Here is a 12,274-nt window from a genome sequence, read left to right as displayed (position 1 = left end):
GCAGCTTATGTTTACTTCTGCATGCAAACCATCTACACACCAACACTTAATTATGTCCCCTGTCCAAACGTCGTGAGAGCTGAACTGCGTTGCCACTTGACTGTCTGAAGAAGTGTTCATGCACACGAAAACTCATACTAATAGCAAACTTAGTTGGTCTCTAAGGTGCTACTGGAAGGAATTTTTTTTTTATTTTGCCTGTTAAAGACCTTAATACATATTTTGTTTGTTATTTCTGCAGCTACAAGAGTGTGGTGACTCCTAAGCGTGCTGGAATTGCTATTGCTTGCTGCTGGCTGGTTTCCCTGCTCGTCGGGCTGACCCCTATGTTTGGCTGGAACAACTTGAACGAAATGCAGAAGAGGGCGAACGCCAGTCAGCTGACGAACACCAGTCAGTCAGAGTTCACCGTCAGCTGCCAGTTTGAGAACGTTATCAGCATGGAGTACATGGTCTACTTCAACTTCTTCGTATGGGTATTGCCTCCGTTGCTCATCATGCTCATCATCTACCTGGAAGTGTTCAAGATCATCCGCAAGCAGCTTAATAAAAAGGTCGCCTCCTGCTCGACAGATCCAGAGAAGTATTATGGGAAGGAGCTGCAAATCGCCAAATCTCTTGCCCTCGTCCTCTTCCTCTTTGCTGTGAGCTGGCTGCCTCTGCACACTCTGAACTGTATCAGCTTTTTCTACCCGTCGTGCAAGACCCACAGCAGCCTCACCTACATTGCAATATTTCTTACGCATGGGAACTCTGCCATGAACCCCATCGTCTATGCCTTCAGGATTAGAAAATTCAGGACCACGTTCCTGCAGATCTGGAACCATTATTTTTACTGCAAAGGGGACAAGCACATGAACAATATTGATAACACGGACATTGCCATCTAGGAGTCGTCTGGTGCCAGGCTGGCCTGCAGCCTTCAAGCCACATGGGGTGCTCTATAAACATCCCTTTCATTGTCCAAATGGCCAAGTTGGCTTCATCTCCATCATACGCAAGGCCTGCTCCTGGGCAGAGCAGACAAAGCCCAGAGCCAATCAAGGGCATTATTTATTACTACTAGTAATATTCATTTTACCATCTGGTATTCTAGGAGCTGTTCTTTCCCGTCCCTTTTTTTGGAAGAAAGGTGACACTTATAATTATGCTTTTAAAGGGGGACTATGCCAACAGAATGTATATTTCATTCCAATAAAGAGGAAACGAATCTCTGTGGTTTAATTAATGGGGAGCTGTACTCACTATGGAATTTAATATTCTCATTGGTAGCAGTAATCTTAATTGCATTTATGAGTTGCCTCTGCAAAAAACAAACAAAAACCAGCTCTGGACAACTTACAGGTTTAAAACAAATACACAACATACAATTTAACATATACAGGGTTGTATCTAACGGTATCACACAGCTCAGCCAATGATAAAGTGAAAAGGGACAGAAGCAATTTTCAGTGATTCTACCTCCTTGCTGCAGCCCCCATATCCTTAAATCTGGGGACTGGCATAAATAGTTCTCTAACCAAGCACTGCCAGGACTTAACCGGAAAAAAGAAGCTGCTGCCATGATCATAATGCTGAATCTGTGTTCAAACCCTACTGCAATTAATGAAATTTATTAGAATTATGGTGAGGCAGCAGGTTAACTTCTACATTTGTCACAGGGGATTATTTTGTATGTCCTGACAACAATTTCATTTAACGGTTTCAGCAGTACGGCTGCCTCATGTGGTCTTGTTCTGCTGACCCATAGGCCAATGTAGCTTATTTCTACAGAATGAAAGAACAACACCTCACAGAGCGTGATATCAGTGCTAGCTGGCTTGCGTGTATTGAATTGCTTCATGCTGGAAATAAATGTTCCTGGCTTCAGAGCGCAGATTCAATCTTGCTGTTTGAGGTAGAGCCTGAGTTCAGATGCAAGTTGGAAGGGCCTCCTTTCCCTCTCTCTGCAAGTACATGCCCTGCTGTGCCCCAGAGGCACGAAATGAATGCAAGAAAGAAATCAAATAAATAGGTTACTTGGTAAATAATCAAACGCACATACGTCACCAGTCCCCTGAACCTGCTATGTAAGTTGGTGATTTGGAGAGGCCTCAGGGACACCAGCACACTGTGCAGGTGTGGGGGTACCCTGAAAAACAAGCCAGGGCTCCAAAGCTGAAATTAACCAGGTACCACAAGATGCTTAATAAGCTTGCATGCATTGTGGACCCAATTAGCTCAAGTTTCTGTGTTGGTCAAAAGTAAACTAACACTTGCAAGTGTTATAGCACTACATTCCCAAACATCCCTTTTATTGAATTGTTCCCATGTTATTCCAGGTTATATGGCTGCATTTTTCCCATAAAGCAGCATGTCTGTCAGATGTGCCAACTTGAATAAAATATTGGGGGGGGGTGCAGGTAAGCCCCACCCCCCATAATCAATCACATGACTCACCCCGCACGTGCACGTGCACGCGCGTGCGCACACACACACACACACACAAACACCATTTAAATGGCAATGCCCATCAACTTTGGAAGGGTCTGGTCTCCTCAAACATTTTAGGCCTTAGGGTGTGTGTGTAAAGGGACCACAGTCCCTAAGAGTTGGGTCCTATGATGTCTGTTGAGGTGACTAAAATGAAATTGCCAAAGAGAGCAAAAAGGATAAAGCCTACATCAAATGAATTAGGCGGATACGGAGAAGCGTGAAAATATTATAGAAACCTAACAGAAGACTGCTGTTTCTTATGTCTTATTAACCCACAGTAAACCAACCTAAAAGTAGGTATCAACTTGTAAAAATGGAAATGAGTATGCAGTCATACCTTGGGTTGAATACGCTTCAGGTTGAGCGCTTTCGGGTTGCACTCTGCGGCGACCCGGAAGTAAGGGAATGTGTTACTTCCGGGTTTCGCTGCTCGCGCATGCGCAGTCAAAATGACGTCACACGCATGCGTGGAAGTGGTGAATCGCAACCCGCGCACACACAGATGTGCAGTCGCGGGTTGCGTTTGCTTCAGGATGCAAACAGGGCTCCTGTTTGCATCCTGAGGTACCACTGTATCTGCTTTGAAAAGCTAAGTCAGGCTTGAATTTCTGAGCTGGCTAGAAGAAGCCTCCTGGCTCTTGTTTTGCACAGGATGTGGGGGTGGGGAAAGTACACTGGATTACCGGGTCATCTTTTGCCCTGCAGAGGGCTGAGGAGTGGGGTTGCAAAGGAGGAAACGGGATGGCCTATGACTAGGGATGGATGAATCTGCCAATTTTGGCTTCTCTCAAGAGGCAGCCCAGGCAAATGAAGGACCAGGTGGTTCCCTACCCTTCCCTGCAACACTCTCTCCCAGAAGAATGCGAGAAATGAAGTTGGTAGAGAAGCAGCAGCAGCTTTCATGCAGGTGTAGTTTCCAGCTAGGTACGTACAACCTGTCAGGTTTTACATGAACTGGTGGGTGGGGAGTGGTCCCCAGTTGCTGCAACTGCTCCACAGAGCATGAATCTGGGAATAGCTTCCTAGGTGCCAGATTGGTGCGCTCCAGAGCTGTCGAGGAGACTGTGTTATCTTTGACAATAGTTAAGTTTCTGCTGTGTGCATTCCTTTGACTGGGAAGCACCCTCGACAGGACATATCAAATACAGCAGGATGCAAATAGCTCCCTTATATACTTTAGTGTCTCCTGTCCTGACAAATGAATGTCGGCCAAGCAACATGGCTAGGGTGAAGTCGTGGCTTAGTGTAGTGGAGGGGGAGCCACAAGGGTGCTTGCCCCGGGTGCAAAATTGTTAGGGGCGCAAAATTTCAACACCTGATGCTCCCTCAGTACAGCTGTGAGCTTCCATCACTAAGCTCTGTTGAAAATGGCTTCTCCATGCGAACCAGGAAGTGACCTCTCCAGACAATGGAATGACTCTTCTTTTCTCATCTCTTCAGCCACGATCTCTTGGGTGACGCAGACGCCGGTAGTTGAATGCCCATGCATACTTCGTCCATTTCCCTCCCTCCCAGAGGAAGCCCAACCAGATGGGTGGGGTATGAATAATAAAATAATAAAATAATCTCTCCCACTCACCCCCTTTGTGCTGCCCCGGGCGCTGGCAACCTACACTATGCCACTGGTGCCGGATCATTTTTGTACTGTAAAATATTGTGGCAAAATGGAGTATCACTCTCATTAGCACACAACTTCTTTCCCTAGTATAAGATAAAACAAATTGAGTTCCAATCACTGTGCATGGCAGGAACAGCCTTCTATGCAATGTTTATTAAGAGACGGCAAGGAATGAAAGGAGGGAAAGGAATAAAGACAAGGTATGTAAGCTATTTCCGTTTTTTCCCTTTCTCTCTCTTGTCTACAAGATAAGAAGGGCTGTGCTGCCACTTTGTCATATGCAGCTGTCTCTGGCAGATGTAGACGATTTACACTCTGTGTGGGTGAACAGAGAATGCCACATCTCCCAACAACTGCAAGGCAGGAGATCTGCTACTGAGGCAGGGGCCTTCATTTCTTTTTCTCACATGATCAGTTACCAGTTTAAAAATCAAGCACAAAACTCTTCCACTGGGCCAAGTTGCTCTTGGGTAGCAGATGAAGGTGGGAACTTCAGTCTTCAGCAGGAATGATTTACTCTTAACAAAACATGGCCACATTAAGGAGGAGGAATATGCTCCAGCCAAAATTAAGCATTTATGGGTTGCCGCTTTCAGCAAAAAATGCCCACTTAACTCAAAGGACTTTAATAAACAGTGCTTTACTCGGCTACCTTTTCCATTCTTTTCTTGTTGTTGTTTAGTCGTTTAGTCGTGTTTGACTCTTCGTGACCCCATGGACCAGAGCACGCCAGGCACTTCTGTCCTCCACTGCCTCCCGCAGTTTGATCAAACTCATGCTGGTAGCTTCCAGAACACCATCCAACCATCTCATCCTCTGTCGTCCCCTTCTCCTTGTGCCCTCCATCTTTCCCAACATCAGGGTCTTTTCCAGGGAGTCTTCTCTTCTCATGAGGTGGCCAAAGTATTGGAGCCTCAGCTTCACGATCTGTCCTTCCAGTGAGCACTCAGGGCTGATTTCCTTAAGAATGGATAGGTTTGATCTTCTTGCAGTCTATGGGACTCTCAAGAGTCTCCTCCAGCACCATAATTCAAAAGCATCAATTCTTCGGCGATCAGCCTTCTTTATGGTCCAGCTCCCACTTCCATACATCACTACTGGGAAAACCATAGCTTTTACTATACGGACCTTTGTTGGCAAGGTGATGTCTCTACTTTTTAAGATGTTGATTCTTTTCTATTAATACATATATAATTAGTGCCAGGTGAGGTGGGATGGTGAAATGTGTAAAGAGTGAAAGAAAATGAAAAAGGGATCAATCGCATGCTACACATTTCTGATACAAATTCAATGTTCTATAAGCTAAAGGCAGGGGAAGGAGCTTCCTGACACCTCAAAATCTGATGTATTTATGGTGGCATATGTGTTCGTGGATTAATAGAAATCACATTATCAAATGCATGAAGTTTGTACACACACACACACACACACACACACACACACACAGTACATTGAGAAAACGATGTTTCTTTTCCCCACAGCTACAAGAGCGTAGTTTAACATTACTATGCAAAACTCAATTTTCTATGCAAAGTTCTATGTTGACCCAGTTTTCCGCAGCTGAGAAAAAGGCACAGCCTGTGCTAGGGATCATTAGGAAAGGAATTGAAAACAAAGCTGTCCATATCATAATACCATCATACAAATCTATGGTGCATTTGGGCAATTCTAGTCACCTCAGGAAGGGACACGCTGTGGGTAAAAGCCTCAGCACCTAGGGCTTGCCGATCGAAAGGTCAGCGGTTCGAATCCCCGCGGCGGGGTGCGCTCCCGTTGCTCGGTCCCAGTGCTTGCCAACCTAGCAGTTCGAAAGCACCCCCGGGTGCAAGTAGATAAATAGGGACCGCTTACTAGCGGGAAGGTAAACGGCGTTTCCGTGTGCTGCGCTGACTCGCCAGATGCAGCTTGTCACGCTGGCCACGTGACCCGGAAGTGTCTCCGGACAGCGCTGGCCCCTGGCCTCTTAAGTGAGATGGGCGCACAACCCCAGAGTCTGTCAAGACTGGCCCATACAGGCAGGGGTACCTTTACCTTTACCTTTATCTAGTCACCTCAGGTGAGGTAGAGTTGGAAAAAAAGTTCAGAGAACCGTGAGCAAAATGATCAAGGGGGTAGAGCAACTCCCCTGTGAGGAAGGATTGAGGACTTTTTAGTTTTGAGTCAGTGGTGATGTGATAGAAATTTATAAAATTATGCATGGCATGGAGAAAGTCGATATGGAAAGGTTTTCTCCCTCTCTCATAGAATCATAGAGTCGGAAGGGATCCAAGGGTAATCTAGTCCAACCCCCTGCAATGCAGGAATCCATGACAGATGGGCATTCAACCTCTGCTTACAAACCTCCAAGGAAGGAGAGTCCACCACCTCTTGTGGGAGTCTGTTCCACTGCCGAACAGCTCTGACTGTTGTCATAATGACCGCTCCCCACATCAAATGGGGGGCGCCTTTTGCGTGGTCGCACACAGCCTCCCAGATCCCAGTGCAGCTCCCGGTAGTAAGGGCTGGCTTCGCCCTCCCCAGGCTGGATACCTGGAGGTCTCCGCCTACCTTTCCGAGCACAATTCAAGCAGTATGTTTCCGAGCACAATTCAAAGTGTTGGTGCTGACCTTTAAAGCCCTAAACGGCCTTGGTCCAGTATATCAGAAGGAGCGTCTCCTCCCCCATCGTTCTGCCCGGACACTGAGGTCCAGCTCCGAGGGCCTTCTGGCAGTTCCCTCACTGCGAGAGGCCAAGTTACAGGGAACCAGGCAGAGGGCCTTCTCGGTAGTGGTGCCCGCCCTGTGGAACGCCCTCCCATCAGATGTCAAAGCGATAAACATCTACCTAACATTCAGAAGACATCTGAAGGCAGCCCTGTTCAGGGAAGTTTTTAATATGTGACATTTTAGTGTATCTTTCATCTTTGTTGGAAGCCGCCCAGAGTGGCTGGGGAAACCCAGCCAGATGGACGGGGTACAAATAATAAATTATTATTATTATTATTATTACCTCAGCCAATCGCCCAATCCCGCCTGGGGAGGCGTTGCCAGGGGATCAGCCAGGTAGGGGGAGGGACCGCCCTGCCCACACAATGGAAGGTGAATCCTATCTGCGAAGCATCAGTTGGCTCCAGAGCTTCTCCCACCCTGCCCTGCCTTCTTTTGCAGGTTAACCTATTCTCCACAGGTATGCGGGCGCTGCTACGTCAGGGTCGCTGTTGAAGGGCCAGAAAGGAATTTTCCGGCATTGGCAGGTTTTGCCTTTCCCGTAGCAAAACGTCACAACTTTGGCGGTTTCAGGCCTTGGGAGGAATCCTTTAGTCTATCTTCCTAAATGGGTGGGGGGCGTGAAGCGGTGACCCACACTCCCCTTGCGGTGGTGGTCCCAGGGCTCCCCGTTAAAGGGGTCTTGAGGGGAGGCATTGGCCATACACCAAGAGGTTGTCATTGCTCTCCCCTGAGACGGCGGTGAAATGGGGGGGCAGGCTCTCTGCTTGAACATATGTTCTCCAGAGCCAGCCCAGTCCCCAAACATTCTGGATAACCCTGATGTCTCCCAGATCCCCAGCTGGGGACTGGGAAGGATAAATGCCCAGTGCCTGAGCCAAGGTCTCCCTACATCTGAAACTTAATAAAGTCATGGCCAATTTTAACCCCACAGCACGTTGTCTTGAGTCATTATTCCGCTCGGGGGTTGCCTGGGGTTGGGGGGACTCCGTCTGTCCACGCAACATTAGAACTCATGGCTATCCAATGAAGCAGAACATTGGAATGTTGGAAGATTCGGGACAGATGAAAGAGAGTGTTTTTTCACACAACACAGTTAAACAATGGAATTTGCTTCCCTAGGAAACAGTGATGGCCACCCACTTGGATGGCTTTAAAAGAGGATTAGAGAGGAGAGGCAAGACTGAGATTTGGAGATATGCTTCAGAGGTCCAGACTAAATCAATAATTATAATTTGGATTATAATTTGGTTTTTTAATTTTAGTTTCTTATTTTAGTTGGATTATGATTGGATATGTTAATTGGATGTTTTTTATTGGAAAATTAATAAAAATGATTAAAATAAAATAAGAGGATTAGAGAAATTTATGCTCTGCCTCCACAGTGGGAGGCAGTTTCCTTTTGAGTCCCACTTGCTGGAAACCACAGGAGGGGAGAGGGCTCTTGTGCTCAGGTCCTGCTTTCAAATTTCCCACAGGCATCTGGTTGGTCACTGTGGGAAGAAGGCCATTGGGCATACACCTGAGCTTTGGGTAGAAATGTCACAGGTTGTACTTCTTACATTTCATAACATATAGACAGACGCTCCCCCCCCCCCACCTATGTTTTCACATTGCTAACCAACCAGCAAAATCTGTCTGCTGCATGACCTATAAGGGCTGGTTTATAGAACCATGTTTCTCTCATGATGAGTTCACCATGAGGTGACGAGTGAAGTGAGGGAGGCAGTGCCAGGGAGTTACAAACTGAGACCCAGTAGTGGATGGCATGGTGGAGCAGAGGCACTTAGCTAACCTCCTACTGCTGTTCGCTGGGAAGGGAAAGATTATGTTGAGGTCAGCGTAGTGCAAATGCACCAGCAGAACCAATCTGGTTCTCCTGTCTATGTGTTTGCACTGCACTGCCTTGTTCCTTCCCCTCCCAGTAAACAATGGCTGACCTGCTGGAAGACTAGCTAAGTGCCGTTGTCCCACCACACCATCCATTATGGCTGAGAACACATTCACTGTTATTTTTGTGTAAGAAATCCTGTGCTTCATTGTTCTTCCACTGTAAAATGTAGCAACCAACGCCTGCTAAAAGTTACATATGCCATATAGCACATATTGTGTGTTCTGTTACTTGTTTGCCATGTGCATGGTTTGCCTCAGTAATTTTGTCATCTGGAGCTGTTGGTTTGCATGCACGTCCAATTCCTGCTTTATGCTTGTGACATGTTTGAATCCGAATGGTCTTGACTGTGCCACTGTCCTTCACGCAATTCCAGACTACATTCCTAGCCACATTCTGCTCATGCAGCTGTTCATGTCCTTATTTTGTCTAATGCTGGAGGATATGAATCAAGTCACTTTTATGTACTCTGTTGACCTGGGATAAGTAGCAGTCCCATTGTCATGAGAGAGAAACCTATGTTGATAGGTATTTGCAATTGTTTTCAGTGGAACTACTTTGCAACTGTGCAAACCTGTAAACTGTGAGAGTTATTTACTCAAGATTCCATATTTAGTGACTTGTTTGCATGTCTGCGATAATATTCATAAATGCTGTCTGTTTCTAGTTATTCGGAGTGCAAGGAATGTGGAGTGAGTTCAACTGATGCACAGATGTCTGACTGCATATGCAGAAAATCCACAGCAAGTTTTGACCTGTGAGGTACCTGATAAATGTATAATTCTCAGCAGGTTCTCTCCTGTATGTCACTATTAATAATGTCAATGCCAGTATTGTTAAGCATCTCTCTGCTCATCAAAGCAGATAGTTTGCAGCAGACCCATTTGTTATTTTTGGCAAGGTTGAGGTTGCAACTCCATGTGGTTGAAAGCCATGTTGTTTCTCCTCTACACAATGAAATCAAACAGTTGGGGAAAGCGGGAATGTGCTGTTGTAATTCAGCTGCAGAGGCTGACACTGAACCAAATTATGTGTTATCGCGCTGGAAAGGGAGATTAATCAAACAGAAATGTGTTCAGTTCCAGGAAAATACATTTTAACATATTTTCCAATCTTATGCAATGTTTTTCCTGCTCTTTGAAAAGAGTGACAAAGCCCAGGATCAAGAGGATTCCTTCTTCATTCAAGCCAATGTTGACTGGAATGAGGGATTTCTAAAACTTTTCTATCTGGAAACTGATTCTGTAGCCCCTTTCTACACTTCTAAAATTGAACCTGTGGCTGTATTTGCAGTCATACATACACAACTGCACAAATGTAGCTACATGTGCATGCATTATATCACAGCAGAGGTGCCAACTCCAGGAGGGGGGGGGGCGCAGGCACTTTGGTCCTCCCAATGTTTTATTGAGGGGGCTGGGCCACCTCAATGTTCAGAGGGCATTCGGCTCCTCCCCTCAAACATCTTGAGAAGTTGGTGCCTCTGCATCACTGTCAATACTTCTGCTGTTCACTGGTTCAGATGATATATGCAGGAAATCAACATAAGGAAGATTTATGGCTACTGGCCCAGCTTCCCACATCCATGCATTCGCCCCAAATTATAAATGTGCAGACTCTGTGTGAACAATCTGAGACCCTAGAACAATTTGTACTCTTGGAGGCTGTTTACTGCTTTGGATGAATGATGGGAGCAGAGACCAGCAGGCTAAATCCTGTTCCCACCCCCTGTATATGCACCGATATGACTTATCTGTCATGGACTCTGTGTGTGTTTGGTAGCTGCAGTAATTTAACAATGCCATTTCAGAAGAGCAAATATAACTACAACTGTTATACTGTATATAACCCACTGTTTTCTTGGGAACCATCCGGAGAAGCCAAGGGGCAGCCCCTCTCTACCAAGAAGCCCCCCTGGGGAATTTGCTCCCCTCCTGAGAAGTCACAGTGCGCTTGGATTTCATTATGAGCAATGTTTGTGGAATGCAAAGGACCTGGCCCCCTTGGTTATGTAAATAACATGCCAGTCAGGGTATGCAAAGGTGTTCAGAGGTCTTAGGGCTGGGTTGCTTATAAATTAAAGGTTGTTTTTATTAATACTCTGAGCAAAGCTCTTGCCAGATTTCACTGGACTTTGCCCACAGGGAGTTCTACTCTGTTTGGAAACAGAAGATCAGGGCCTTCATCCATCTCATTAGCCTGTGAGTTATTTATGTAACATTTTTGGGGAACATTTTTGGCTCCAGGAGACAGAACCTTATCAGGATCAGCCTTGTGGGTCAAATTTGACAGGTGAGTGGGACAACTCACCTGTCAATTATGTGATGCTCACCAGCTGAAGGAGGCCTGCCAAGCCAATAAGTATCCGGACCATACAACCAAAAAGATTCCTGACCCCTGCCTTATGGAATAGATAATGGGTGGGATTCGCCTAACTGGTACTATCAGCAGGAGCCCTCCATAAGGATTTCTGCTTCCACAACAGAGCTTTCCCCCTTTCCCAAGCATCCTGTCCCCCTGAAATTGGCTCGGAGTGGGAGATCAGGAACATCTTTAAAACAGCATGCAGGGTGAGGATAAGGGATATCATTCAATCTGGCAAGCTGGAAGATTTATGCAGCCAAAATGATTGGAAGAGCATAAAACTGAGCAGACTTAGCTATGAAGCATGGTGGCACAGAAAAAAAGGAATTGTATCAGAGAGGCAGAGTTGAGGGGAAATTGGTGCTGGGAATTAAATGAAAGTACCAGTGGAAGGACATGGGGTCATGAAATGGTACAGAGTTTAGCTGAGGGCCATTTTCTTACGTTAATGTAATTCTTAGCATGGTTTTCATATAAAAAAAGGTGTCAGACAAATTGGCTCCTAATGGGAAATAGAGTGCTTTAGCAGTGTTAAAGTCACTTTTAGGACTTTGCCACCTTGGAGAGGCATTTATTAACCCAAACTAAGAACTGAATTGGAAATGCCAGATGGTTGTACCATTTCAGAAAGCAAGTGGGAAATCATATATATGAAGACACATCAAAAACTATTTGCATTTGGAAAGCTAACACACCAGAGTGAAAAGAACTAGCCTACTTTTTTTCCAGATGTGCTAGCTTTCCACATTCAGTGAGGGAGTTTTTGCCATGATGAGGTAATCGAACACATAATTCAACACAATTGTTTTGATTTCGTATAGTACCAGGTGGACTACTCCATAAGTTTTTCTGTAATGTTTAAATCACCTCTAAATGGATGAAGAAAGGCATAGGGTGAAAGCAGGAACTTGAGAATGGAAGAGTTATTTGAGAATTAGGGTGCATCATATGGCATCTTAGAAGTCAAACCAAATGGATGTCTTCACAATTTTGGCCCATAATAATCGGCTTTCTGTATTATATTTGCACTAGTCTGTCACCATGCTATTTTCACACATTTGCTAGAAATTTCTTCTAATATAATGTATTTTTGTGTGTTATTCTCAGTAAATGTTGTTTGCAGATGATACATCCTTGACAGTGCATTCCGAGGAAGCTCTACAGAGACTCATCAACCATTTTGCCCAAGCCTGCAGGGAGCTCAGTCGTACCATTAGCCT

The 12,274-nt window shown here is 45.6% G+C and overlaps 1 protein-coding gene across 1 annotated transcript in view; it reads left to right on the top strand.

The window, feature by feature from the left end:
- Window positions 1-1,210, top strand: part of ADORA1 (adenosine A1 receptor) — a 56,650-nt gene extending 55,440 nt beyond the window's left edge. The window contains exon 3 of the mRNA XM_028734697.2: window positions 242-1,210. Coding sequence (XP_028590530.1) covers window positions 242-890 — 649 coding nt within the window. The 3' untranslated portion in view covers window positions 891-1,210. The remainder of the gene's footprint in view (window positions 1-241) is intronic.
- Window positions 1,211-12,274: the final 11,064 nt, after the last annotated feature.

The sequence above is a fragment of the Podarcis muralis genome, chromosome 5 (genome assembly GCF_964188315.1).
Source record: "Podarcis muralis chromosome 5, rPodMur119.hap1.1, whole genome shotgun sequence".
In the NCBI taxonomy this organism is placed as follows: Eukaryota; Metazoa; Chordata; class Lepidosauria; order Squamata; family Lacertidae; genus Podarcis; species Podarcis muralis.
Note: the sequence above shows the minus strand (reverse complement) of the source record. Positions and strands in the feature narration are given on the sequence as shown.